Source organism: Alligator mississippiensis, chromosome 2, assembly GCF_030867095.1.
Source record: "Alligator mississippiensis isolate rAllMis1 chromosome 2, rAllMis1, whole genome shotgun sequence".
Taxonomy (NCBI): Eukaryota; Metazoa; Chordata; order Crocodylia; family Alligatoridae; genus Alligator; species Alligator mississippiensis.
In genome coordinates, this window is record NC_081825.1 from 282,259,674 (window position 1) to 282,283,763 (window position 24,090).

At 47.7% G+C, this 24,090-nt stretch overlaps 1 protein-coding gene across 3 annotated transcripts in view; it reads left to right on the top strand.

The window, feature by feature from the left end:
• Window positions 1-17,553: 17,553 nt before the first annotated feature.
• Window positions 17,554-24,090, top strand: part of LOC102574122 (cholesterol 24-hydroxylase) — a 33,072-nt gene continuing 26,535 nt past the window's right edge. For 2 of the 3 annotated variants that reach the window (XM_014596465.3, XM_059723213.1), the window contains exon 1: window positions 22,136-22,383. In XM_014596465.3, coding sequence (XP_014451951.2) covers window positions 22,247-22,383 — 137 coding nt within the window. In that variant the 5' untranslated portion in view covers window positions 22,136-22,246. Of the gene's footprint in view, window positions 17,658-22,135; window positions 22,384-24,090 lie in introns of those variants that run through there. The other variant, XM_059723214.1, reaches the window with a different exon arrangement.

The following is a 24,090-nucleotide window of genomic DNA, read 5'->3' on the forward strand; positions in this document are numbered from 1 at the left end:
AGTCCACTTCTGACTCCAGTGTCCACATCATTAATGAAGATGTTGAACAGTATGGGTCCAAGGACAGAGCCTTGGGGGACCCCACTGGTCACAGGACACCACAAAGAGTGACTTCCATCAATTACTACCCTCTGGGTCCGACCTCGGAGCCAATTTTCCAGCCAGTGGATCGTGGGGGACCCAAGGCGACAATTGGCCAGTTTCTCCAAGAGACGATCATGGGACACCAGATCGAAGGCTTTTTTGAAGTCAAGATATATGACATCAATCTCATCTCCCTTGTCCAGGTGATAGGTCACCTGGTCGTAGAAGGAAATGAGATTGGTCAAACAAGACCTACCCGCAACAAACCCGTGCTGGCTATCCCTTAAGATGTTGGCGTCGGCCAGTCCATTAAGGATGGCCTCCTTAATAAACTTTTCTAAGATCTTCCCCGGGATAGAAGTCAGGCTGATGGGCCTATAGTTAGCCGGATCCACTTTCCTCCCTTTCTTGAAGATAGGCACCACATTGGCCTTCTTCCAGTCTTCGGGCACTACACCAGAGCGCCAAGAGTTTTCAAAGATCCGTGCTAGAGGCTGGGCTATGATGCTCGCCAGCTCCTTGAGTACCCTGGGGTGAAGATTGTCAGGGCCGGCTGACTTGAAGGTATCCAGCTTCTCAAGATGTTCCTTCACAAAGTCAGCATTAATGGAGGGCAGGGGATCACCCTCACCCGGACTTCCCGGCCCTGTAGCAGGCACAGGCGTCCCATGGGGCTGATGAAAGACTGACGCAAAGTACCTATTTAATAGGTTGGCTTTTTCCTGGGCATCAGTTGTCAGTTGCCCCATCTGGTTCAGAACCAATGGTATGTTTTTACTGCATCTGGATTTTAACCCAAACAAACCATACCCCCACTTTCACAGAAAAATCCCTTTACCCTGGTGAAAACATGTTCTAAACTCAGGCTACTGTCCTTTGCTGGAGATAAGGTTAAAGCAGTTCTCTACCTTTTTAGACTCAGGCACCCCTTGCTGGCCTGAAGGCATTCTTCCATAACTGTTGTGAATTGAATAGCAGTTTATTTAAAAAACGGACTTGTTTATTACTGTGTTTACTTTCTTGCAGAGGGCAACGGTGGATTAAGATTAATTGGGGCCCTGGGCCCGCCCCTGCCCCCACAGTCCAGGCCCCCCCTGACCTGCGTCCTGCCCCTCAGCTGCAGGCTCCGTCTCTGGCCAGCACGGTGGGAGCAGCCGCTGGAGTGGGATGCACTGCCCCCAAGGCCCGGGGCAGGAGCCACGACCACCCCTGTATGCAGGTCCACACTGGAAGCAGCACCGGAGTTCAGAGACGCTGCCTGCCGGGTGCATGCGGTGTGAATGGAGCTCCAGGGGTGGCCCCTAGACCTGCTGCAGCTCAACTCGGCTGCAGTGGTGCCAGCAGCTATGGCCTGCTACGTTGCACATGCCCAGCCCAGCCCAGGACCTGATTTCATCTTCCCTTTGGACCTTTGGGGTCCTGGGCCGGACCCCAACTCACCTGAAGCCTGAGATTGCTTTTACCTGCTAATCTCCTCTCACTTCCTTTAGCACTCTTTAAAAGACCTCATGGCACCCTAGCATGCCCTGGCACCCTAGTTGAGAGTCACTGGCTTTGCTTTAACTGTGTCTGGAACCTGCCCACTTTGGTGTGTGAACACAGGCAAAGTCACTTGAGTCCTTATAGTGCTCCAGTGTTCTTCTAGTAGTTCCCCACAAAGGACTAACCAATTCCTCTACTAGAGTTGAGGATCTGTGGGTGCTGCTTTAACATTAAAAACCTGTAGATGTGCCACCTAACACGCACAGGCAAGTGCACAAATAGAGAATAATATGTGGGGCTTTGCTGGAGGGATGACAAAACTGGTCTCCCAGATTAACTATGCAATGAAGATCTAACATTAAGAGTAGCCAACAAAAACTGCCTATTTTCTGTGTATTGGATTTCTTAGTACAAACAAGAGCTGCATATTTGTATGCAGTATTACATAAATGGGTTAAAATAATCCCCTGAGTCTGTGACTCAAGATTATTAAATTCAGTATTAAAGCTGCCAGTGACACACTGTTTTTAGCACCTCTGTTTTTAGAAAGGATAAAAACAAAGACACAAGAAAATGGATCAGGAATCTCAGCCTGAGCTTCCCAATCCCTGGCTTTTGATTGAGAGTTACACCCAATATTAAAGTAACTTTTAATTTTGAGTGTGCCTGGCTTTGTGTTTTAGGTTGAAGGGATCATTTAGTAGAAAGCTCTGAAATACAGTTTTGTTTTCTCTAGTCCTGGGATGCTCCCTTAGGAAAGGTGGGCCCAGAACTATTCACTTGAGAAATTTTTTATAACCCGGAAGGCCCCAACATGTCCTTGAACTCAAACATATTCACAGCATAGGCAACTAAAAAAGTTTTTCCACTCATGGAGCAGAAAACATCCTTCCATTCCAAATGCTTGGATTGATCCGGTGAAGATGAGAGTAAGTAACCCAGGGGCAGGCAAAATGGCCCGCAAGCCAGATCTGGCCTGCCAGGCCATTCTAGCCAGCCCACAGGTCCTCTTCAAAAAACATTACGGGCCCATGGCTGCGCCTCTGGAAGCTGGTGGGAGGCATGGGTTTTCAGAGGTGGTGCACTGTGCCTTCAACTCCATGGGGCTTCCAGTACTCCATCTGGGAGTCCCATGTGGAGCCACCGAGAGCAGTGGCACATGACTGGACAGCTGATGAGTGGAGAGCGGGACTTCTGCCTGCATAGGGGGAGTTGGGTGTGGGGTTTGTGGTTGGGTGTGGGGCCCCCACCATGGTGCACAGCCCTGCCACCAGCAGGAGCAGCAAGCAGTAGGCTCTCAGGGCACTCATGGTTGCAGCAGGCAGAGCTCCCCAGCGGCACGCAGCTCAAGCAGAGTCCTGGGGGCTGCATGTGGTGGCATGGAGCTGGCCTGGCCTGCTGGCACAAGCCTTCAGGCCAAACCAGGCTGGCTCTGTGCCAGCACATGGGGCTTGCAGCACTGGAGGCAGGAGTCACATGCCATTGGGCTGGGCCAGGCCAGCTCTGTGCCTTCATGTGGGGCTTCTTGCACCCCAGCAGGGTCAGGCAGCCGCACATGGAGGCACGGAGCCTGCCCGACTCGACGGTGCAGGGACTGGGAGCTGCAGGAACTGCATGCGTCATTGGGCCAGGTGGGCTCCATGTCTTCATGTGCAGCTCCCAGACCCCACTGGAGTGCAGGAAGCCCCACATGGAGGCATGGAGCTGGCCCTGCCCAATGGCACGTAGCTCCTACCTGCAGTGCTGTAATCTGCATGTGCTGGCATGGAGCCAGCCTGGTCTGATGTGAAGACATGCACCAGCAGGCCAGGCTGGGCTGGCTCCATACTGCCATGTGCAGCCCCTGGGACTCAGCTGGGGCTGCACACTACTGAGGGGCTCTGTCTGCCATGGCCATGAGCACCCTGAGGGCCCACCACCTGCTGCTGCTGCCAGCAGTGGGGGCTATGCATGGGTGGGGGCAGAGCGTGTGGCAGGAGGGCCCACAGCCACCCACAAAGCCCACACACACCCATACTCTCACCCTTCCACAAATCCCACATTCTCACACCTGCCCACAACCCCCACACCCACACCCCCCACACCACTTCACAACCCCTCTCACAAGCTCTACACACACCTACGCCTTCACAAGCTCCACCCCCACACCTCACACCCACCGCCCTAACCATGCCCCTCACCCCACCACCCCAGTATACGAGAGTAAGACTTTATTTTGTAGATAAGGCAGGGTGGCACCTTAGAGGCATAAGCTTTTGTAGGCTTTTATAGGCAACAGCTCACTTCGCCAGGTGACAAATGAAGTTGTTGTCTATGAAAGCTTGTGCCTTTCTGAACCAGGTTAGAAATCATTACAAAATTTGGTCCATTATGTTAACAGCTTACTTGAGCTTACCATAAGGTATATTCCAGACTTCTGAAGAATTCAGTGGGAGCTTTGAGAATTTTTTCTACAGTAGTAAAGACCCTTGTATTTCATATGTACACATAACACACATATAATTTAAAATGCAGAAATACAAGGCAAAATGTAGCACTGCAAAACGGTAAAACTCTTTGAAGTTGTCTGCTTACATCAGAGTTAAGTGTGGCCTGCAAGGTTTACGCAGGTTATTTATGGAGTAATCATATGAGAGTTTTACATTCCACTAATCCTTTTAGATACATGGTATAACTGAGTATTTAATGGAATAAGGACAAAGTTTATGGGTTGTCAGCTGTTTGATGAGGGAGCATAGGGCCATTAGTCCATATACTGTGCATATTAACATGCATATGGCAATTTATGATCAGTTTTCTGAAAATGCATAGGTCGGTGTTTAATGGTGATTGTTTTTAATGTTTTCAAGATGAAATCACCCCTACAAAGAGGACAGGATCAAGGAGGAATGCTTACTAAAGTTATATTTTAAAGAGAAAGAGAAAGAGGTTTTACACAGAGATGAAAGGCACCATAAGTGATAATTAATGCAAGCAGAATGATGCATTTTCAAAGCACTACACAGATGCTTTCACTAGTTCTCATAGCTGCACTTTGTGGAAAAGTAAGTAGTCTCCTCATTGTAAGATAAGGAAACTTTGTTGGAAGAGAAGTTCAATGACTAACCCATGGCAGCAGAAGTAGTCCGCCAGGGCTGGAACTCAAGCGGCATGGCTGTACCACAAACCTACCATGCCCAGAGATAAGGTGTTCAAATCCAGTGTGGTATAGATATGCCTCAGGAGATCTGATTCTTGGCCCTTTGTCAAAACCAAGGAACGTTTTTACATGTGAATTTAGAAGTACCTTCACCATTTGCTTCAATGGAATCAAGATCTTTACCCCATATATTTAGATTTACCTATAAAGTGCATAACACTCTACTGACCCTGTAGGAACTACCTACTTTTCAAAAATATCTTTTAAAAATCAATATTTTCTAATAATATATCAACTTAAATGTTTCCAAAACAAGTTTGCCCTATTTTGAATATTTCTGTGCATTTCATATTTTATTTCTGGAGTTTTTCATGTGTATAATTTACCTTTGGACTCAGATAATGTATCCTATATTTCTGCCTTGAACGAATTTCATTGCAGATTTCCCTTTAATACCACTGGAAAAGGGATTAAGATGGAAATTGCAGTTGGTCCGTAACAATAACATGGGGAAATAGGGATATGTGTGTGTGTGTGACTCCAGCCTTCAGCCAGTTGTAGTTACACTGACATCAATCTAGCATGTAATCATTAATACCTCCCTCAGGGAGCACTATCTGCCAGCAGCTATTAAACATACTGTGACCTGGTCTTTTTCCAAGAAGCTGTTGCTCAATATTAATGATCTCCACAATTACTTGTCCTGTCTCTAAACAACCTGGTCTGGAAAAGGTCATTGACAGAGATGGAGGATAGGCAATCTACTTTATCAGGTCTTATGGTTCTTTATGGGTTTTAACTCTGGATATGGCATGGAGGCAGTGCATGTTGTGCTGACTGATTGACTGTCTCAAGGTGAGGAACAGAGAATATATCATTAATAGTGTTCTTAGATTAAAACCTATCTGATCTCAGATTGTAGATCACAATGTGCTGTTGACTCACAGGATTTACTTTGCTTTGAAATGGGTCTGTTTCACCTCTATATATAATTGACTGCTTTCTCTTTTAGGATTTTCCCTTGTGCTGGATATGAACATGGCTGCAGGTCAAAGTTGCAGGTAGCCAACAGCACTCATGACCAGACTCTCTTCACATAGCCATGCTCATGCAATACCTTAGGACAAGAGATGGTTTTATTACTGATTGTGCAAATAATGTGGGGAGGTCATGTAAGGTCATGTCACTCTGTGGGCTGCCATGGAGAGGACGTGTCATTCTATGTGGGCTGCCATTAAGGGCACTTGTACACATGATGGGAATTTAATCCTTAGGGTTGCATTCTTTGCCTCCTAAATTGACATCATGGGTTTTCAATTGAAACCCACCATTCCAATTTAGGGGTTTTATTTTTCTGTCACTGTTATGGCAAGAGGCCCCAATCCTTTTATTTTTCCTGACAGATCCTGCCTGCCTCTCCTGTGACCAGGGGGGTGAGCTGCCAGTGGGGTGAGTGGTTCCTGAGCTGTGGGGGGCTTTGTTTTTTCTGTCCATGGTGGCAGCACCCTCTGGGGCCACCTGGGCAGGCTGCCAAGCAGCCGGGTGCTGCCCCAGCTCAGAAACAGCACCTGGCCTGATCCAACTCTTCCCTGACCCCAAGCTGGGGCAACACCCAGCCTGCTAGCAGCCCACCTGGGTGGCCCCAGGGGGTACTACCACCATGGAGGGAAGGACTGGGGCCACCCCACAACTCAGAGGCCACTCAGCCCACCAGCAGCTCACCCTCCAGCCAAGGAAGAGGCAGGCAGCTCTGCTATAAAAAAGGATTGGGCCCCTTACCACTTCTGCCTTCAGCAGGCAACTGCTAGAGGCAGGAGTGGCAGGAAGCCAGATCCTTTTTTCCTGCCAAGCCTGCCCACTTCTCCCATGGCTGTTGGGGGGGAGGTGGGGAAGCTGACAGCTACGTTGTTGTAATTTGCAACATTGCAAACTCATTTAAAACCCCAAAAACTCTTGAATGTGTACGGTGTGACACCATTAAGCCACTAACATTTTCATCATGTGTACACGGTAATGGTGTCACATGTACAAGCACTCTAAGTCTTTATCTTTAAAGAATGCTGAATTGTCCTTATGCATAGTGCATGTTAGCCAAGTTTAGTAAAATACCCAGTGTCTTAAGCAACTTAATTCTGTGTCGTCAACTGACAAGACAATTGCATAGGATATTTTCATTGCTTCTGATGGACTCTGCATCCCTGAAAAGGCATTTTTCCTAACATTAAATGAAAGGTCAGCCTTTTTCACTCTCTTATCTCTTATTTTTGCATCTCTTCCCCTCTGACAATAAGATTGAAATAATGGGCCAAGTCCCTTCTTTGAATTTTGATGGTTTTAATCCAGATTTATATTGATGTGACTGAGAACATAAACATTGCTCCATTACTTTCTTCCTTTATATCTTCCCTGGGCAAAATAGCTTAGTTATCTGAAAATACAAGTTATGTCTATTGGTGATTTTTATTCCATCAGTATCTGGGCTTCTGTAAATATATATTTTTTAATGCAGTCCTTTATCGTTATAGCGTGAATAACATTATTAAGTAGTACAAATTATAATACTACAGCCGGTATTCTAGAAATAAATATGCTTTAAAAACTATTTAAATCCTTACATATCTTTGAGCATTGGGCATAAAAGATGTATTCACATAAGAACAAATAATGAATATTTTTCTGCATATATTGTAAGTGATTTAAACAAGAATAATAATAAGGAAGTAAACATTTAAATTCCACCATTGGGGTCTAGTGAGATATGGTGTATGTGCTGCTTATAGTTGTGGGGGAAAATGTCATTTGCTTTTACCACCGAATCAGGTAATGGCACCCCAACAGGTGCCATTATTGTTGTTGTTGTTCTTGTTGTTATTATGGGCCCTGTCATGGGCCAGGGTAGTCATCTACGATCCTTGGATATTATTGTAGATTCTAGCCAAGGAGTTATGTTTGAACTCTTGTTGAATACTTAACTGTAGAAATCAAACGAGAAGGAAGCCTTCATTCAGTCCTATTGTTGCTGTTGAGTTGATAGATAGGGATACAATAAAGGAAGGATTCACAGAACAGTATTCTTGGAATATTTTATGTCATATAACCTGCACCTTTCTCCCCAAAACCAGCTGGAGAAAATTGGGGTGCACATTATGTGGAGATAGTTCAGCCTCTTGATGCTTGACAGGACTGAATTTGTCCCTTAGGCCTATGAGGCCTAATTGCCCTGACATAAGTGGGCTAGAGTATATTCACAGAGTTAGCATACATGCACAGGCTATGTGATTATGGAACCTGTTTTTCTACAGAGAAAGGTCAGGTGTAATTTTTTTTTGCAAAAAGTCTGATAAAAACACTTGTTATAGATAAAAGGGTTTGTTATGGTGGCTTCTACCCATATCTGGAGCAGAAGCCTCTTGGTGCCAAGAGAAGGAAAAAATGATGATAAAGTAGAGGCATAACTCAGGTTGTTGATGAAAAACAGAAAACTGGCTTAATTGGTAGCTACCTGACTAAAGGACTATAAATATTACCACGTGAACAAAGGAAAACTCATCCCTTCCCCGTTCCCTTTCACCTTCCCCTCACCCTAACGATGCCTGAGAACTGAAGACTTCTGATCTCCCTTCAAGGAATCAGCCTGCTCTGAGACACCTGGCCAGCTCTTGAGATATGTATTATTAGGACTGGTAATATGCAATTACTTGTTTGCTAAGATTATATCTATATGCACGCTTGGAGTGAATACTTTTATAATACTCAATAAAACTGATTTATTAAAGAATAAACTGGGTTCTTGTTTGGAGAAGATAATGGGGTTCTTGTTTGGAGAAAACTAAAGCATACCTTACTGCAATATCGACTCTGCTGTTTGCTCTCCATTTGGGAGGAGAACCAGCTCGCACCTAGTTCTTAAGGCAACAATTATATGCAAAGAAAAGGGCTCCCCATGTGTCCAGAAATATCTTTAGTGGGGAGGAGTGTCAGCTCTGGGAGCCACAACAATAAATTCTTCCCTTGCTCCCGCCCTTCACCCTCCTCTGCACAAATTTCTGGATGCATAGGATGCCCCCCTCCCCAACCTCATGCTGGATCTGGAAGGCTCATGCAGTTGGTCTACAGCCAGAGCACTGGGCTTGTCTTGGCACACAGCTCTGGACCCAGGACATAGCTCCAGAACCAGTGCACAGGGTTGGGCCCAGCATGCAGCTGGAGTCAGCAGGCTGGATTAGGCCTGGCAGGCTGTGTAGCTCTGGAGCCAGCATGCCAGTTCAGGCCCCAGCCCACCATATAGCCCCAGTGCCAATGTGATGGATTGGGCCCTACTAAGCCATGTGGTTGCAGCCTGGTGCAGTCTCCAGCCCTGGCACATGGCTCCTGGCTCCCAGCACCAGAGAATTCAGACCTCAGCTTCTTACTCATACTCCATGGTAAGATTTTTTTTCATACATTTCATAGACATTAGGGGCTGGAAGGGACCTCGTGAGATCATCGAATCCAGACCGCCCACCATAGGCAGGAAATATGTGGGGATCAAATGATCCCAGCAAGATAAATATCCAAACACCTTTTGAATGAGTCCAGAGTAGGTGCTTGCACCACCTCCAGGGGGGAGTCTGTTCCAGATGCTGGACACATGGACTGTAAAGTTTTTCCTTATGTTCATGGCCTTCTAAGAGTTTGGGGCCTTTGGACCTTGTTATTCCTTGGGGAGCTCAGGTGAACAACTGTTCTCCCAGATCCTGATGCACTCCCCTTATGTACTTGTAGGCTGCCATCAAGTTCCCTCTGAGCCTTCTCTTCTCCAGGCTGGAGTCCCATGTCTGTTAGCCTCTCATAAGGTTTACTCTGTTGGCCTTTAATCATATGGGTGGCTCTCCTCTTGGACTCTCTTGAGCGTATCCATGTCCCTCCTGAACTGTGGGGCCCAAAACTGGATGCAGTACTCCAGTTGTGACCTTACCAAGGCCAAGTAAAGCAAGAGGCAGGGGTGATCCGTAGGGGGTGCACGCAGGTGCACGTGCATCCCCTGAGCGTGGCAGTGCAACCCCTGCAAAAAGGTGCTGATGCTGCCAGCGGCGCCTGTGGGTGGTTGCTGAGCCCTGGTTGGCACTCGCCACGCCACCCCTCCCACCCCCTGACAGAGCCAGCAGCATCCTCAAGAGCTCCCAGCTTACTGCTGCTGCGCTCCCGCTGCCGTGTTCCTGCCGCTGCCAGTGCAGCCGTGCCCCCGCAGCCACCAGGGGCATGCGCCATTCATGGCAAGAGGATGACATCCCTGGTTTTGCTAGAGATGCATTGATGGATGCATGCCAGAGTTTGGTTAGCTTTGCCGGCCACAGCATCACATTGGTGGCTCATGTTCATCTTGTGGTCAGTCAAGACACCCAAGTCTCTTTTGGTTATGGTGCTAGTGAGCATAGCAATGCTGACCCTATAAATATGATGCTGGTTGTTCCTCCCAAGGTGGAGCACACTGCACTTCTCTACGTTAAATGCTATCAGGTTTTGGTCCGCCCACCTTGTGAGCATGTCCAGGTCGGCCTGTAACCCCAGCCTGTCTTCTAGTGTGGCCGTGTTCCCCCATAGTTTAGTGTCATCCGCAAACTTTACCAATCTGCATCTGATGCCTGAATCCAGATCATTAATGAAGCTGTTGAAGAGTTTTTTCTTGGCGCCTTGTAGAAATAGGGTGTATGTTATATTTGGGGGCATGGTATATGTAAAAATATGGAAATAATGCTTTAAAATGTTCATAGATTCATAGATGTTAGGGTCGGAAGGGACCTCAATAGATCATCGAGTCCGACCCCCTGCATAAGCAGGAAAGAGGGCTGGGTCTAGATGACCCCAGCTAGATGCTCATCTAACCTCCTCGTGAAGACCCCCAGGGTATGGGAGAGCACCACCTCCCTTGGGAGCCCGTTCCAGACCTTGGCCACTCGAACTGTGAAGAAGTTCTTCCTAATGTCCAGTCTAAATCTGCTCTCTGCTAGCTTGTGGCCATTATTTCTTGTAACCCCCGGGGGCGCCTTGGTGAATAAATCCTCACCAATTCCCTTCTGTGCCCCCGTGATGAACTTAGAGGCAGCCACAAGGTCGCCTCTCAACCTTCTCTTGCGGAGGCTGAAAAGGTCCAGTTTCTCTAGTCTCTCCTCATAGGGCTTGGTCTACAGGCCCTTGACCATACGAGTGGCCCTTCTCTGGACCCTCTCCAGGTTATCCGCATCCTTCTTGAATTGCCGCACCCAGAATTGCATGCAGTACTCCAACTGCGGTCTGACCAGCGCCCGATAGAGGGGAAGTATCACCTCCTTGGACCTATTCGTCATGCATCTACTGATGCACGATAAAGTGCCACTGGCTTTTTTGATGGCTTCGTCACGCTGCCGACTCATGTTCATCTTGGAGTCCACTAGGACTCCAAGATCCCTTTCCACTTCCGTGCTACTCAGCAGGTCATTCCCTAGGCTGTAGGTGTGCTGGACACTTTTCCTCCCTAGGTGCAGCACTTTGCATTTCTCCTTGTTGAACTGCACCCTGTTGTTTTCTGCCCACTTGTCCAACCTGTCCAGGTCTGCTTGCAGCTGTTCCCTGCCCTCCGGTGTGTCCACCTCTCCCCATAGCTTTGTGTCATCTGCAAACTTGGACAGAGTACATTTGACTCCCTCGTCCAAGCCACTGATGAAGACATTAAAGAGTATCGGTCCAAGGACCGAGCTCTGCGGGACCCCACTGCCCATACCCTTCCAGGTCAAGACCGACCCATCCACCACGACTCTCTGGGTGCGACCCTCCAGCCAATTCGCCACCCACCGGACTGTGTAGTCATCCAAGTCACAGCCTCTTAACTTGTTCACCAGTATGCGGTGGGATACCGTATCGAAGGCCTTGCTGAAGTCTAAGTATACGACATCCACCCCTCCTCCTGTGTCTAGGCGTTTCGTAACCTGGTCATAAAAAGAAACTAGATTGGTCAGGCATGATCTGCCTGCCACAAACCCGTGCTGGTTTCCCCTCAGCATAATTTGTCCTGCTGGGCTCTCACAAATGTGAGCCTTGATAATTTTTTCAAAGACTTTGCCAAGGATGGAGGTGAGACTGACAGGTTTATAGTTGCCTGGGTCCTCCTTCCTCCCCTTTTTGAAAATGGGGACCACGTTGGCCCTTTTCCAGTCCTCCGGGACTTGGCCCGTGTGCCACGAGCTTTCAAATATTCCCACCAGTGGCTCTGCAATGATGTCGGCCAGTGCCTTCAGCACCCTCGGATGGAGCTCATCCGGGCCTGCCGACTTAAACGCATCCAGTTCCTCCAAGTGACTCTGCACCATCTCAGGGTCTACGCATGGAAGTCTGGCGCCTTGCTGCTGCCTCTCTACAACCCCAGTGAGAGACTTGTCGTGCCTCTCACTTAGGAATGCTGAAGCAAAGAACTCGTTGAGGAGTTCAGCCTTGTCCCCCCTGTCTGTCACCAACTGTTTCTGCCCACTTAGCAGGGGTCCTATTCCTCCCTGGGCCTTCCTTTTACTCCCTATATATCTAAAAAACAATTTCTTGTTGTCTTTTACTTGGGTTGCCATCCTCAGCTCCATGGTAGCTTTGGCCTGTCTAACTGCCTCCCTACAAGCACGAGCAGAGGAGGTATATTCATCTTTGGTGATCTCTCCCTGTTTCCACTTTTTATGTGCTCCCCTTTTGGCCCTTAGGCTGCCCTGGATTTCTCTGGTCAGCCATGGAAGCCTCCTGGTCCCTTTCCCTCTTTTGCCTTGCTCGGGGATCGTCTCGCTTTGTGCCCGAAAGATCGTTTCCTTAAGGCACAGCCACCCTTCTTGGGCTTCCATCTCTTCAAATCTCCTACTCTGCAGTGCGTCCTTGACTAATCGCCTGAGTGCATTGAGATCAGCTTTCCTAAAGTCTAGCACTTTCACCCTACTAGTTACCTTACCCACTCGCCGTCTTATGGTGAATTCTATTATTAGGTGATCACTGTCCCCCAGATGGCTACTGATCTGGAGGTCCCCTATCATGTCATCCCCTGTTGCCAATACCAGATCCAGTATGGCATTCCCCCTAGTGGGACCATGTACCTCCTGAGTCAGGTGGAGGTCCTGTACACAGGTTAGAAACCTGCGTGAGTGGTGGGACTTTGCTGTCTGTGACTCCCAGCAGATGTCCGGGTAGTTTAGGTCCCCCATGACTACCGCCTCTTTAGCTTTTATGGTCTACGAGATTTGCCTCAGGAGCCCCGAATCTCTTTCTTCCCCTTGTGGTATGTATGCCATAAATGGCACAGCAGTGTCTGTGTGTGGCACGCAGCAGATCAGGGTGGAGACAGGCAGCACAAGGGCAGAAGAGGCAGAAAGCAGAGCAGTAAATTGGGCAGGAAACAGAAAGCAGAGCAGAAGATTGGTCAGGGGAGAGTAGTATTTGCAGAGGGGGTGAGGCTAATTTGGCTAATATCTGCCAAAAAAAGATTGACCTCCACTGTTCTAATACAACGTAAAACTACTGCTCATAAAAAGGCTGTCAGAGGAAGGAGGTATCTCAACTATTTCTGAAGGCAACATAGATTAGACATACACACTATTTTATAGTCTATTTTAGTGCCAGTGTGATGTGCTATTGATATTAATAGTGAAATGTCTATTTCCAGTGGATATGTCACTCCCTTCAAGTACTTGGATAAGCCCAAAGCCCAGGGACTTTTCATACAGGACTCTCTACAGGCTTTGGGCTGCAAATGTTTCAGGGCAGGGTACAGCTCCATGGTTAACAATCGTGCAGACCATGTTGTTAATGTCTAACGGAATGCAGCAATATTCATTATTCATGTTGGAGATGGATGTCCTAAAAAAAGGTGGGGAAATGGTCCTTTCTTTTAGGCAAATGTAGAAGTATCCCAAGCACAAACACTTCTGCATCTTTCAAGCTAGTGAATTATGCATGGCAGAGACTGCAAACTGTTGTTTTGATTGTACCCTCTCCCTCCTCTTCACATTTAGATCACATATCACTAGCTACATCCTGAGATGGGGAGCCTGGAACTGCTAATCCTGTACCTAATATGGACTCTGCCTTAAGGAAGGTAGTTATTCCCTGCCTCATTTTCCCCAACTGTTAACTCTCACATATCTGCCACACAGGGTGAAGAATTTATATTCACAGAATTCTTGGTAACAACAAGCATTGCATGGCTGAGTCCCTGTCAAACAAAATAATACAGTGGTTTTGACTGATCCTGTATTTGATAAGCGCCATTTCTCCGTATGTAACTCCCTTATCCAAAACAGTTCCCATATCGTGATGCTCATGTCCCTTTTCAAATTGTTGTTATGCTTTTCTGAATCTAGTAAATCCAGCAAAATTCCACTAGGTGGCAGTTTAATACCTCTGTGTTTACTGTTCTTGGTGTGCATTAGTTAACCTGGAACTGACAGAGACCAAGGTTGACTAAATATATGTATCCACAGTATGATGCACATATGTATGTACAGTACGAGGCTTCCAGATCAGATACTATAACGGGAAATATAACCCTTTTATAATGTGTTCGCTTAAATGTAGTGAGACTTCACGATATAACTAATTAATTTGATCAGAGCTTTAAAGGTACTCTTTTGAGTTTAGGTTTGCAGAATATTTGTGGAAAGGCAATTATATAGAGATAATTACACTTGTAAAATGTTCTTCTGAGAGTTAATCTAATCTAATCTGGATGGAGATGGAGAGGAAACAGAAATATACCATGTGGTCTCTGTCCAATCACAACACCTCCAATTACTAAATGTCAAATACACTCAAAGAACTGCTGGCAAACAAGCTATGAATTATCTCCAATGAATAAATCAGAAATAATCATGGCTGGTTCCTGAATTATTCTGAAACAGAAAGAGAAGTAAAGTAAATATAATCCGTGTGGAAAGCTAACCAGCATCATACTTATAGGCTTGGCAGTGCTATGCTCACTAGCACCATAACCGAAAGAGACTTGGGGGTCTTGATCTCAGGTGTCTCCACTGTCTGCCTTAAGAGTTAATTATGTGGCTCCAACCAACCCTTACACCACACCCATGCCTTACAGATGGCGCTGTTCTCTATTGCGCTGTCTCTCTGCCCATGCCCAGACACTTTGCCCATCTCAGCTACTCCCAGGTGTGGCCCTGGGTCCCTGACCCTGCTCTCACCTCTCCTGAGGCACTGGGCGGCTGGCCCTGACTCCACTCCCAGCAGTGGCTTCTCCTGGACCTTTGGCCCTTCCTGGGCCCTGGCTCCACTCCTCAGCCAGTTGAGATCTCCAGGCTCCCTGGCTCTGGCAGTCTCCAGCTGCGGTCTCTCCTTGACCTTTGGCCCCTCCTGGGTCTTAGCCCTTATCCTAGGACAGTTGAGACCTCCAAACTCCCTGGCCCTACTTGCCCCTCGTGGGCTACAAGTTGCTGACTCTTCCTCTTGCCCCTTGCAGGCTGTGAGTCCCTGACCCTCTTTACTCCTTACAACCATCTGCCTACCCTAGCTTTGGTTTTGCCAGGAGCCTGGCTGCAGCCCTGCTGTTCAGGAGTTCTCCACATCTTGGCTGCCAGGGTCAGATTCCTGCCCCAGCTCAGGCTCTGGGCTTATATCCTGGAAGCCCAGCCCCCCTGTTGGGTCACGTGACTCCTGATGGCCTCCTGCAGCATCTACAGACTGCTCCTTCTGAAGTCTGCCTTCTCTTGAAGTAGCAGGAGCACCAAGCCATTGCATGGCAGGAAGCATGGTCCAACACTATTGCACAGTAGTCACGAGCTACTACGCAGTCAGCATCACAAAAAAGCCATTCCTCAGTACAACTGTGCAGTAACTGCAGTTTATACAAGTGCTAAATAACTGTGCAATAACAACTGTGCAGTCAGTGTCTTGTGTAGACATGGCCAGTGATGCATTATGAACTATTCACCCAAATCTTCTTTAGAGCCATTTTATCAAAATGATACTTGATTTTATTCATGTTGTCAGGGAATAGTGTCTACCCTTTCTCCTCTGGCAGCAGTCTATTTCAAACCTTGTGGGCTTGGACAGGGAAGAAGTTCTTTCTTATGTCCAGCCTGAATTGGTCGCGGCAGAGTTTGTGACCGTTCGATCTTGTCATCTCTTGGGGTGCTCTGGTGAACAGACATTTCCCCAGATCCTGATGAGCACCCCTGATAAACTTATAGGTGGCCACCAGATCACCCCTGAGCCTGTGCCTTTCCAGGCTGAAGAGCCCCATGGCTCTCAGCCTCTCATCATAAGGTCTGTTTTCCTGACCTCTGATCATGTGTGTGGCTCTCCTCTGCACCCTCTCAAGCTTCTCCACATCCTTCTTGAATTATGGAGCCCCAAACTGGAGGCAGTACTCCAGCTGCAGCCTCACAAGGCCGAGTACAACGGGAGAATGATGTCCCGAATGATTTGCTTGAGAAGCATCTACAGATGCAAGCCAGCATTTTGCTCACTTTACTAGCTGCAGCATCACACTGAAGGCTCAAGTTCATCTTGTGGTCAATCACGACCCCCAAGTCTCTTTCATCTGTAGTGCTAACCAGTGTAGCACTGCCGAGCCTATAAGCATGCTGCAGGTTTTTCCTCCCAAGGTGGAAAAACTTGCATTTTTCGGTGTTGAACACCATCAGGTATTCATCCAGCCATTCCTGAGCCTGTCAAGATCTGCCTGGATCACCCTCCTGTCCTCAGGTGTGGATGCTTTACCCAAGAGTTTGGTGTCATCAGCAAACTTGGCCAGTCCGCTTCTGACACCAATGTCCACATCATGAAGCAGAGCTAGGGTTGCAGGGGAGGCCTTAATTCTGGTGTTCTCTAACTTTTCAGTGATTCTACTTACAAATGTCATAATGTTCTTCTAACCTAGTTTTTCTGACAGGACGTATACCACAGCTTGTGCTTGGTCATTTCCAAGCAATGGCTATTAATTTATCAGAACTCTAATTTCTAGGTCCACAGAACTGCCTGCTGCTTTCGCCCAATGAAGTTTTATGTGATACACAGTCAGCTGCTTATCTGCTCATTCCTTGCAGTCATAAACTGTGACCTATGGTAAAGGCAGCCAGGGAGCGTTTGAACCCTGAAACGATCATGTCTTGGGCTCAGTGCCAAAAGAACAAAGATGTAAATGAACTAACTCACAGAGACAAGGTCCACCATGCATGAGAAGTTGCTTTCTTCTAAATCTGAATAAGAAGCCTTATCAGAATAAGGAAAGTGAAGGCTTCCCTCCCCCTCTCACTCTCTCCTTATAGAATGTAACATCTAGAACTTTACCCAGACTCCTGTCTGGTTTCCTGCTATGGTTTTAAAGAAAGAGTGCAAGCATCCAGGTAATAATCACTCAGTAAAGACACAAAGCCAGTCTGAAAGGTGTTTTATTCTGGATTTTTAATGGTATAACAGATTTCATTTTACATTATAGATAGATTCATTCTAGTAATTCATAAAACAAGATTATTTACTGTCATCTATATTCCACTTGACACAAACATATAAATCTATATTTTTGCTGCTCCGACAAAGAATAGCCTTGGCTAAAAGTATTTCAGTTGATTTCCAGAACAACAGTTTTTAAGTGTTTCTTCTGCAAATTGCTACTTCAGTGCAATATGTTTCCTGAATGACTGCCTGCATGTTTATCACTGGATCAATGGCAAATTTGCCTGTCAAATTAACTTGTGAAGGAAACACTAGGTGGTTTATAAAAACAAGTGTTTATCAATCCTAAAATTGTTCCCATGCTTAATCCAAAGTAATTCTAATGGAAATGGTTATCATAAAACACTGCTGGAGCTTAACAAATACATGTGATAATTTCTAGACAAGAAGTCATTACGCCACATAGACATCCTCCGAGATATGAATCGGCTACAAGGAACTCTCCAAGCCCCGACTCCTCCAACTCCTTCTGCAAATTACCCTGAGACCCTTGAGACAGTTGGTAAGTCCATAGGACATGGGGAGTTCTGGCAACTGAAAGGATCAAATCCTCTCCCTCTTACTGTATACCTGTACCTCACTTCAGTGTACAATCAACAAGAGGTGGGAGGATAAGGGAGGAACCAGCTGCAGGCCTCACCATCACTGAAGCTGCCTGGGTTCCTCTCTTCCCATAAAGGTTTTCAGAGGTTGTACCTGTTGTTTTACTGTGTATTTTGGTTTTCTTTGGCTAAGTTTGCACCTTGTTCTAACACTAAACATTACATTTACTTCCTCCAAGTAGTCAGCAGGTCTGCAGCTGCACTATTTTCCCTGTAAATATTTGTGACTAATCAAGTTCTGTGTTGGCATAACCACTTACTGCTCAATTCACCGACTGCTAAAAAAACAGAAAGCTGCCATAGCTGTGCTTAAAGATTTTACTGAACCATAAAAAGAAACCAAACCAAAAACCACCAAGCAATTTATGCAAGCCAGTGAACTGGTACTCCATGACTCCAAAGTAGGACCAGAATTGCATTCAAATTGGTACTTAATTCAACAAAGTCTGCCATCACTCCACATAATCCCTAAACCTCATGTGAGACAAAACACATCATGTACCTTAGAAGACCCTTCCTCTCAGAAGTTTTTAAAAATACATCAAATAGGCTATTCCAAGCTTTGAAACAGCATATGTTGCACAAAATCTGACAGTCTACAAAACAACATATGCCTTACCAAGCAAATACATATTAAAATCACCATGTGTAGCATAGAAGTGAGAGCATATGGCACCACTAATTTCCCTTACTTCCCTTGACCCTGTTCCTTTATTGTTTATAAAGTTACTTTGTAGTTGTGGGAATTGGCTTAGTCTTAGTTCATGCAAAAATACTCACCACTGGCTTTTACAGACATTGTGTAGAGCACAGCAGGTCACAGGAAAATGCAATATCAGCAATATTGTCATCCAAGAGATTTTGCGGGTACTGTTATTTGGTCTTCAGGCATCCAAATATACTTTCCACCAACTTCTGTGATCACTAACATGGTTCTGTTCAGCCCTATGTTGTCTGTGTCCAGCTTCAGAAGCCATGGCAGGATAGATAGGTGGGTTCCCATAAAATGGTGGTGCCTACCTGTACACTGTTGACTGCTGTGTCATGGAAGAATAAGGATTTAACTTGTCCAAATGTGACAGAACTTTGTACACCTTTCCAGTGCTTTCCACAGCAGTTCATGAACCTTCCCCTGTGGCCCACCAAGCTTTGCAGCACCTGGGAATAATACCACTTGCAGTTAGCATATTCAGCAGCTTCTTTAGGGGGGCATGCTATGGAAACATAGCCCTTGTTGGGAAATGCCATTATCTGAAAGCCACTTTGATTTAAGGTACATTCCTGACACTGACAACAGCAACCAAGGAGTAAGCAGCTTTCATAACAGCAGTGCAGCCCCCCGCCATCTCCAGCCTGACAGCTGGCTTCCAATGCTAAACTGGTTAGCCTCAGATCTGTACCAGTTCTTGAACAGCCAGTCTCCAGACCACAATAGCAACCTATTTCTCTATAGCTAACAACTGCCTTAGTCATAGAATCATAGAAAATTAGGTTTGGAAAGGACTTCAGGAGGTCATCGAGTCCAACCCCCTGCTCAAAGCAGGACCAACCCCAGCCAAAGCTTTGTCTAGCCAGGTCTTAAACACCTCCAAGGATGGAGATTCCACACCCTCTCTCGGTCATAGGCTTTGGTCCCAGAGGGTTATGGCACGTTCCCCACTTAGGTCCATAAAGGTTTCCTTCTTCCTGTGGAAGTTCTAAGCCACTGCTGGTCATCATTGTTCTCACAATTATATGATATGATCTTGCCACACTGATTCATAGATTCATAGATAGTAAGGCCAGAAGGGACCTCAGAAGATCATTGAGTCCAGCCCCCTGCACCAAGAAGGAAAGACAACAGGGGTCAGGTGACCTCAACAAGGTGACAGTCCAGTCTCCTCTTCAAGGTTTCCAGGGTAGGTGATGGCACTACCTCTGCAGACAGCTTATTCCACAGTCTGGACACCATAGTTGTGAAGTAGTTTTTCCTAATGTTGAGCCTGAAATGGTCTTCCAGGAGTTTGTGACCATTACTCCTAGTTTTTCCCAAGGGTGCTATGGTGAACGGTTGTTCACCAAGCCCTTGATGTACACCTCTGATGTAGTGGTAAACTGCTACCAAGTCCCCTCTCAGCCTTCTTTTTTTCAGGCTGGAGAGTCTCAGATACTTCAGCCTTTCCTCATATGGCTTGCCGTGCAAGTCTCTGATCACATTGGTGGCCCTTCTCTGGACTCTCAAGCTTTACCACATCCCTGTTAAAGTGCAATGCCCAGAACTGGATGCAGCACTCCAGGTGCAGTCTCAAAAATGCCAACTACAGTGGGAGAATCACTTCTTTGGTTTTGCTGGAGATGCGTTGATTGATGCATGCCAGGGTATTGTTAGCCCTGCTGGCTACAGCGTCGCACTGCCGGCTCATGTTTATACTGTGGTTCCATGATTACCCCCAGGTCCCTTTCATTTGTAGTGCTTGTTAGACCCCGACTCCATGTGGTGCCCAACAACTAGGGAGACAACTATTCAATTGCCCATGGATCCTGTTACTCATTAGCCAGAGCAAGCAGGGAGCAAACACCAGCACACATTGCTCACAACAGCTTTATTCAGAATGGAGACAGCTTCGGACTAGCTCCCAAAAAACAAACAAACTGAGGAGCAGCCCCAAACAATAATTTTTTCCACATTTATACACCTTGGTTCATACATATTAACATTCACCTTGCCTATGTCCCTCCTTCAGTTCCACCCATTTCTCCTCCCATCTCAAGCTCTGCCTCTATTTACTGTTTGCTTCCTTAGCATGGTATTGCCTATGCATTTCCTTCATTTACATGTCTCTGCTAAGAGCGCATGCCTAAGGCTTTGACCTTTGCTTCTTTCGGTCACTTGCAGTTTCTCGCTGGTTCTTTCTAGTTTTCTGACTTCAGCACCATCTCCAAGGCCATATTTCTGCTTTGTCTCCTGATGATAGCTGGTGCACCTTTCCCCTGGCAGGAGGTGGCGGCTGCTGCAGCGGAGCAGAGCCCGCCCCCCGCAGCTGCCTGCTGCCTGCCTGCTGTGGGTGCAGACAGTGGGGGCAGCTCCCTGCCACTGTGTGCACTCCCAGAGGGCAGTGGGAATCCATGCCCCCCAGATCTCCCCTGGGGAGGGTGCACACTGCCCGCTGCCTGATGCAGGCTCCTGCCCTGCTGTCCTCTCCCCGGGCCTCTGCAGCCCAGTGGGTGTGACCCAGTGCTGCAGGGCAGAGCAGGGGCCATGCAGGAAAGCTGCTTGCTGTTGCAAGCTCTGCTCTGCACTGACGCTGCATCCCCTGCGCACAGCAGCAGTGGAGGTGGTAGCACGGGATTGTGTCCCTAACTGCTGCTGTGCGCACAGAGGATGCATCGCCAGGGCAGTACAGAGTGCACAGAGGCAAGCAACTTTCATGTGCGACCCCGCTCTGCCCTGCAGCACCAGGTTGCACCTGCTGGGCTGTGGAGGCTACAGGGGAGGGCAGCAGAGTGGGAGCCCAAGCCTGCAGGAGGCAGCCCACACCTGTCCCTGCCACATGCACAGATCTGGGGGGCACAGGTGTCTCCTGCCCCCTGGGAGGGCGTGCAGTGGTGGGGAGCTGGCCCCTGCCCCCCACACCTCAAACAAGGCATCTGTGGCCCCATTCCACTGCTCCCCAGGGCCCTGAGGCTGTGCATGGCAGCCCCAGGCCCCAAGCCCCACACACAGCCTGGCTGGGCAGCAGTCCCAGCCCTCCCAACTCCCTCCCTATGGGGGCCTCAATCCCCCCTGGCACTTACCTGCAGCAGTTGCTCTCCAGACTCCCTGGCAGCCATATGCATCTATATGCACATGGCGTCCTGTGCCTGACTGCCCTCCTCCAGCAACCTGGCACCCCTTGGAGGCTGGACCTCTGCCAGGCTGCAGAGGGCTCGTTGCAAAACTGCAAAATCCACGGGTTTCTCTGCTAAAATGAGAAATCTGCTTTTTACTTTGGTAAGGGGGGAAATCCCCATTTTACTCTGTTTTTCCATGGGAAATGGAAAACCTGGATCCCTGGTGATAAGATATAGCCCCAACTGTCTGTTGAGTGAACTTGCTCTAGGCGACAGGTCCCTTCCTACTAAGTTCTAAGTTACATTGCTCCAATATTTGCCTTGTTTTTCCTGTGGTAAAACACCATGAATAGACTTTCTTGCTGTGATCTAGGTGCAGTGTGTTGCCTCCCTGCATGGCCCAGGTGGTGTGCAAGTGGCTACTGCAGACTCCTGGGGTCTGTAACAGTCTTGGGCTGGAGGCAGCAGGGTTGGAGGAAATGCCTCACACTGCTGCTGTCTCTTTAAGTCTTGTATTACTTTTCCTGGCTCCCTCCTAAGTCTGTGGCAGGGAGCCAGAAACCCACACCGAGCCGGAAACTCACAGCGATCCGTCTTAAAACATACTGAGCAGAGGAGAGGGGGGTCAACGCTGCCCAGAGACCAAGGCCAGAGGCCGGGTTGTGTGTTCTCAGAGGCGATGGATGTGCTGGGGGCCATGTGGGGGCTTCTGCTCCTGTTGCTCTCAGTTTCCCTCCTGGCTTTCAGCTTTTACTGCTGCTACCTGAAATTCATCCACATGAACTATGATCACATCCCAGGACCCCCAAGAGAGAGGTAAGGAGGGAGCCAGCTTCCCCAGGACCCCTGCACAGATGGGGCTGCTGGAGGTCTGGTGTTTTAGTTTCAAGAACCTGAATAGGGGCTTAGCTGTGTGTCAGCCTTGGTGTCTGTCCCCCTGGGGCTGGTCACAGTTGTACACTAGGGCTGTGCAAAGCTTCAGTCTGATTTGATTCGGCAGAGATTCGACCCAATTCAATGGCCGAATCTCTGAATCCAAATCGAATCAGAGGACCCTTTAATCTCTCCAAATTGAATTGGAACCCTCCGAATCAATTCAGAAAGTTTCAGCAATTTGGCCATAGACACAGCTTTAAATGTTTTTTCTACATACCTCGAGGTGCCAGGCGGTTCGCGAATGCTGCAATGCTGGGGCGGATGAAGTGTCCCGCAGGAGCACAGGGGGACCCCAGCGTGCTCGGCAGCAGACCTAGAAGCGGACCAGAAGCACTTCCAGTCCACTTCCAGGTCTACTGAGGAGCACGCAGGGGGGCCCTCCCGTGGACTGGAAGTACTTCCGGGTCTGCCGGGGAGCGCACGGGGTGCCTGGGTGCTCCCCACAGACCCAGGAGGCACCAGTCACTGAGCCGAGGGGGGGGTGAGGCACTTCCAGGTTCACCGCCAAGCCCCCGGGGGCCCCCCTGACCTCCCGTGGGATGCTCCATCCACCCCAGCATCACAGCGTTCACAAGCCGTGTCTGGTACCTCAAGGTATGTAGAAAAAATATTTAAAGCTGTGTCTATGGCTGAATCGCTGATTCTCTGCATCGGCATCCAAACTTCAGATTCGGATTCAGCCAAATCGAATCAGGGACAGTGATCCGAATCAATAAATCAAATCCCTGCCCCTGATTCGAGCCAAATCCATATCGAATAGGGCCCGTGTTGCACACCCCTATTGTACACTGTGCCCCAGGCTGGCTGTCAGGCCTTACTAGCTGGCTTCTGAATATCACAATACCTTCATATAAAAGGTTATGCCAGTTCTGAGCAGAGAGACAACTCACTTCCCAGGGTCAAGTGTGATAACCTGAGAACCTATGGAAGTGATACTCCTGGTCCAGATAAAATCCTGGCTCTGCTGAAGTCATTAGGAGATTCACCCTTGGCTTCTATGGAGCCAGAATTTGTTCTTTCATATAGGGGAAAACCCGGTGTAAAGGTACTTCATGTCTGCCATTGCCACAATTTGGATTGTGCTAAATGTAGGATTTGAGATATATGAAGCAGGATGAATTAGGAGCTTCCAAAGGGCAAACAGTTTAATGAAACCAGTAATTATTGAGTCATGTGATTTTATCACTGTTTTGTAGGCAGGGAAACTGTGACACAGAGATGAAGGCAAGGACTTGCCCCAGGTCAGAGCCCATCTTAGGACTGGCACTGAACTGCTGGGCTCTTGACTCCTACACTTGTGCTTCTACCAGCAGATCATATATTTTCCTCTTCATGCAGAATGTGTTGATATAATGCAGGCTCATGTGAGAAGCAGGGTTTATTTACTAACATCTCTTACTCGACTAATTACATCATTGGGAAAGATTAGACAAGTTGAAGGCCATTCTGTTTACATCTACATGTGCGCTTTACTGAGGAGTTGACTTAATTAGCTGCATAGTAAAGTGTCACTGTCTACACTTGTGCCAATATTACAGCTTAATAAATTATTTAATTAATTTCTACCAGGGACAGTGTTATCTTACA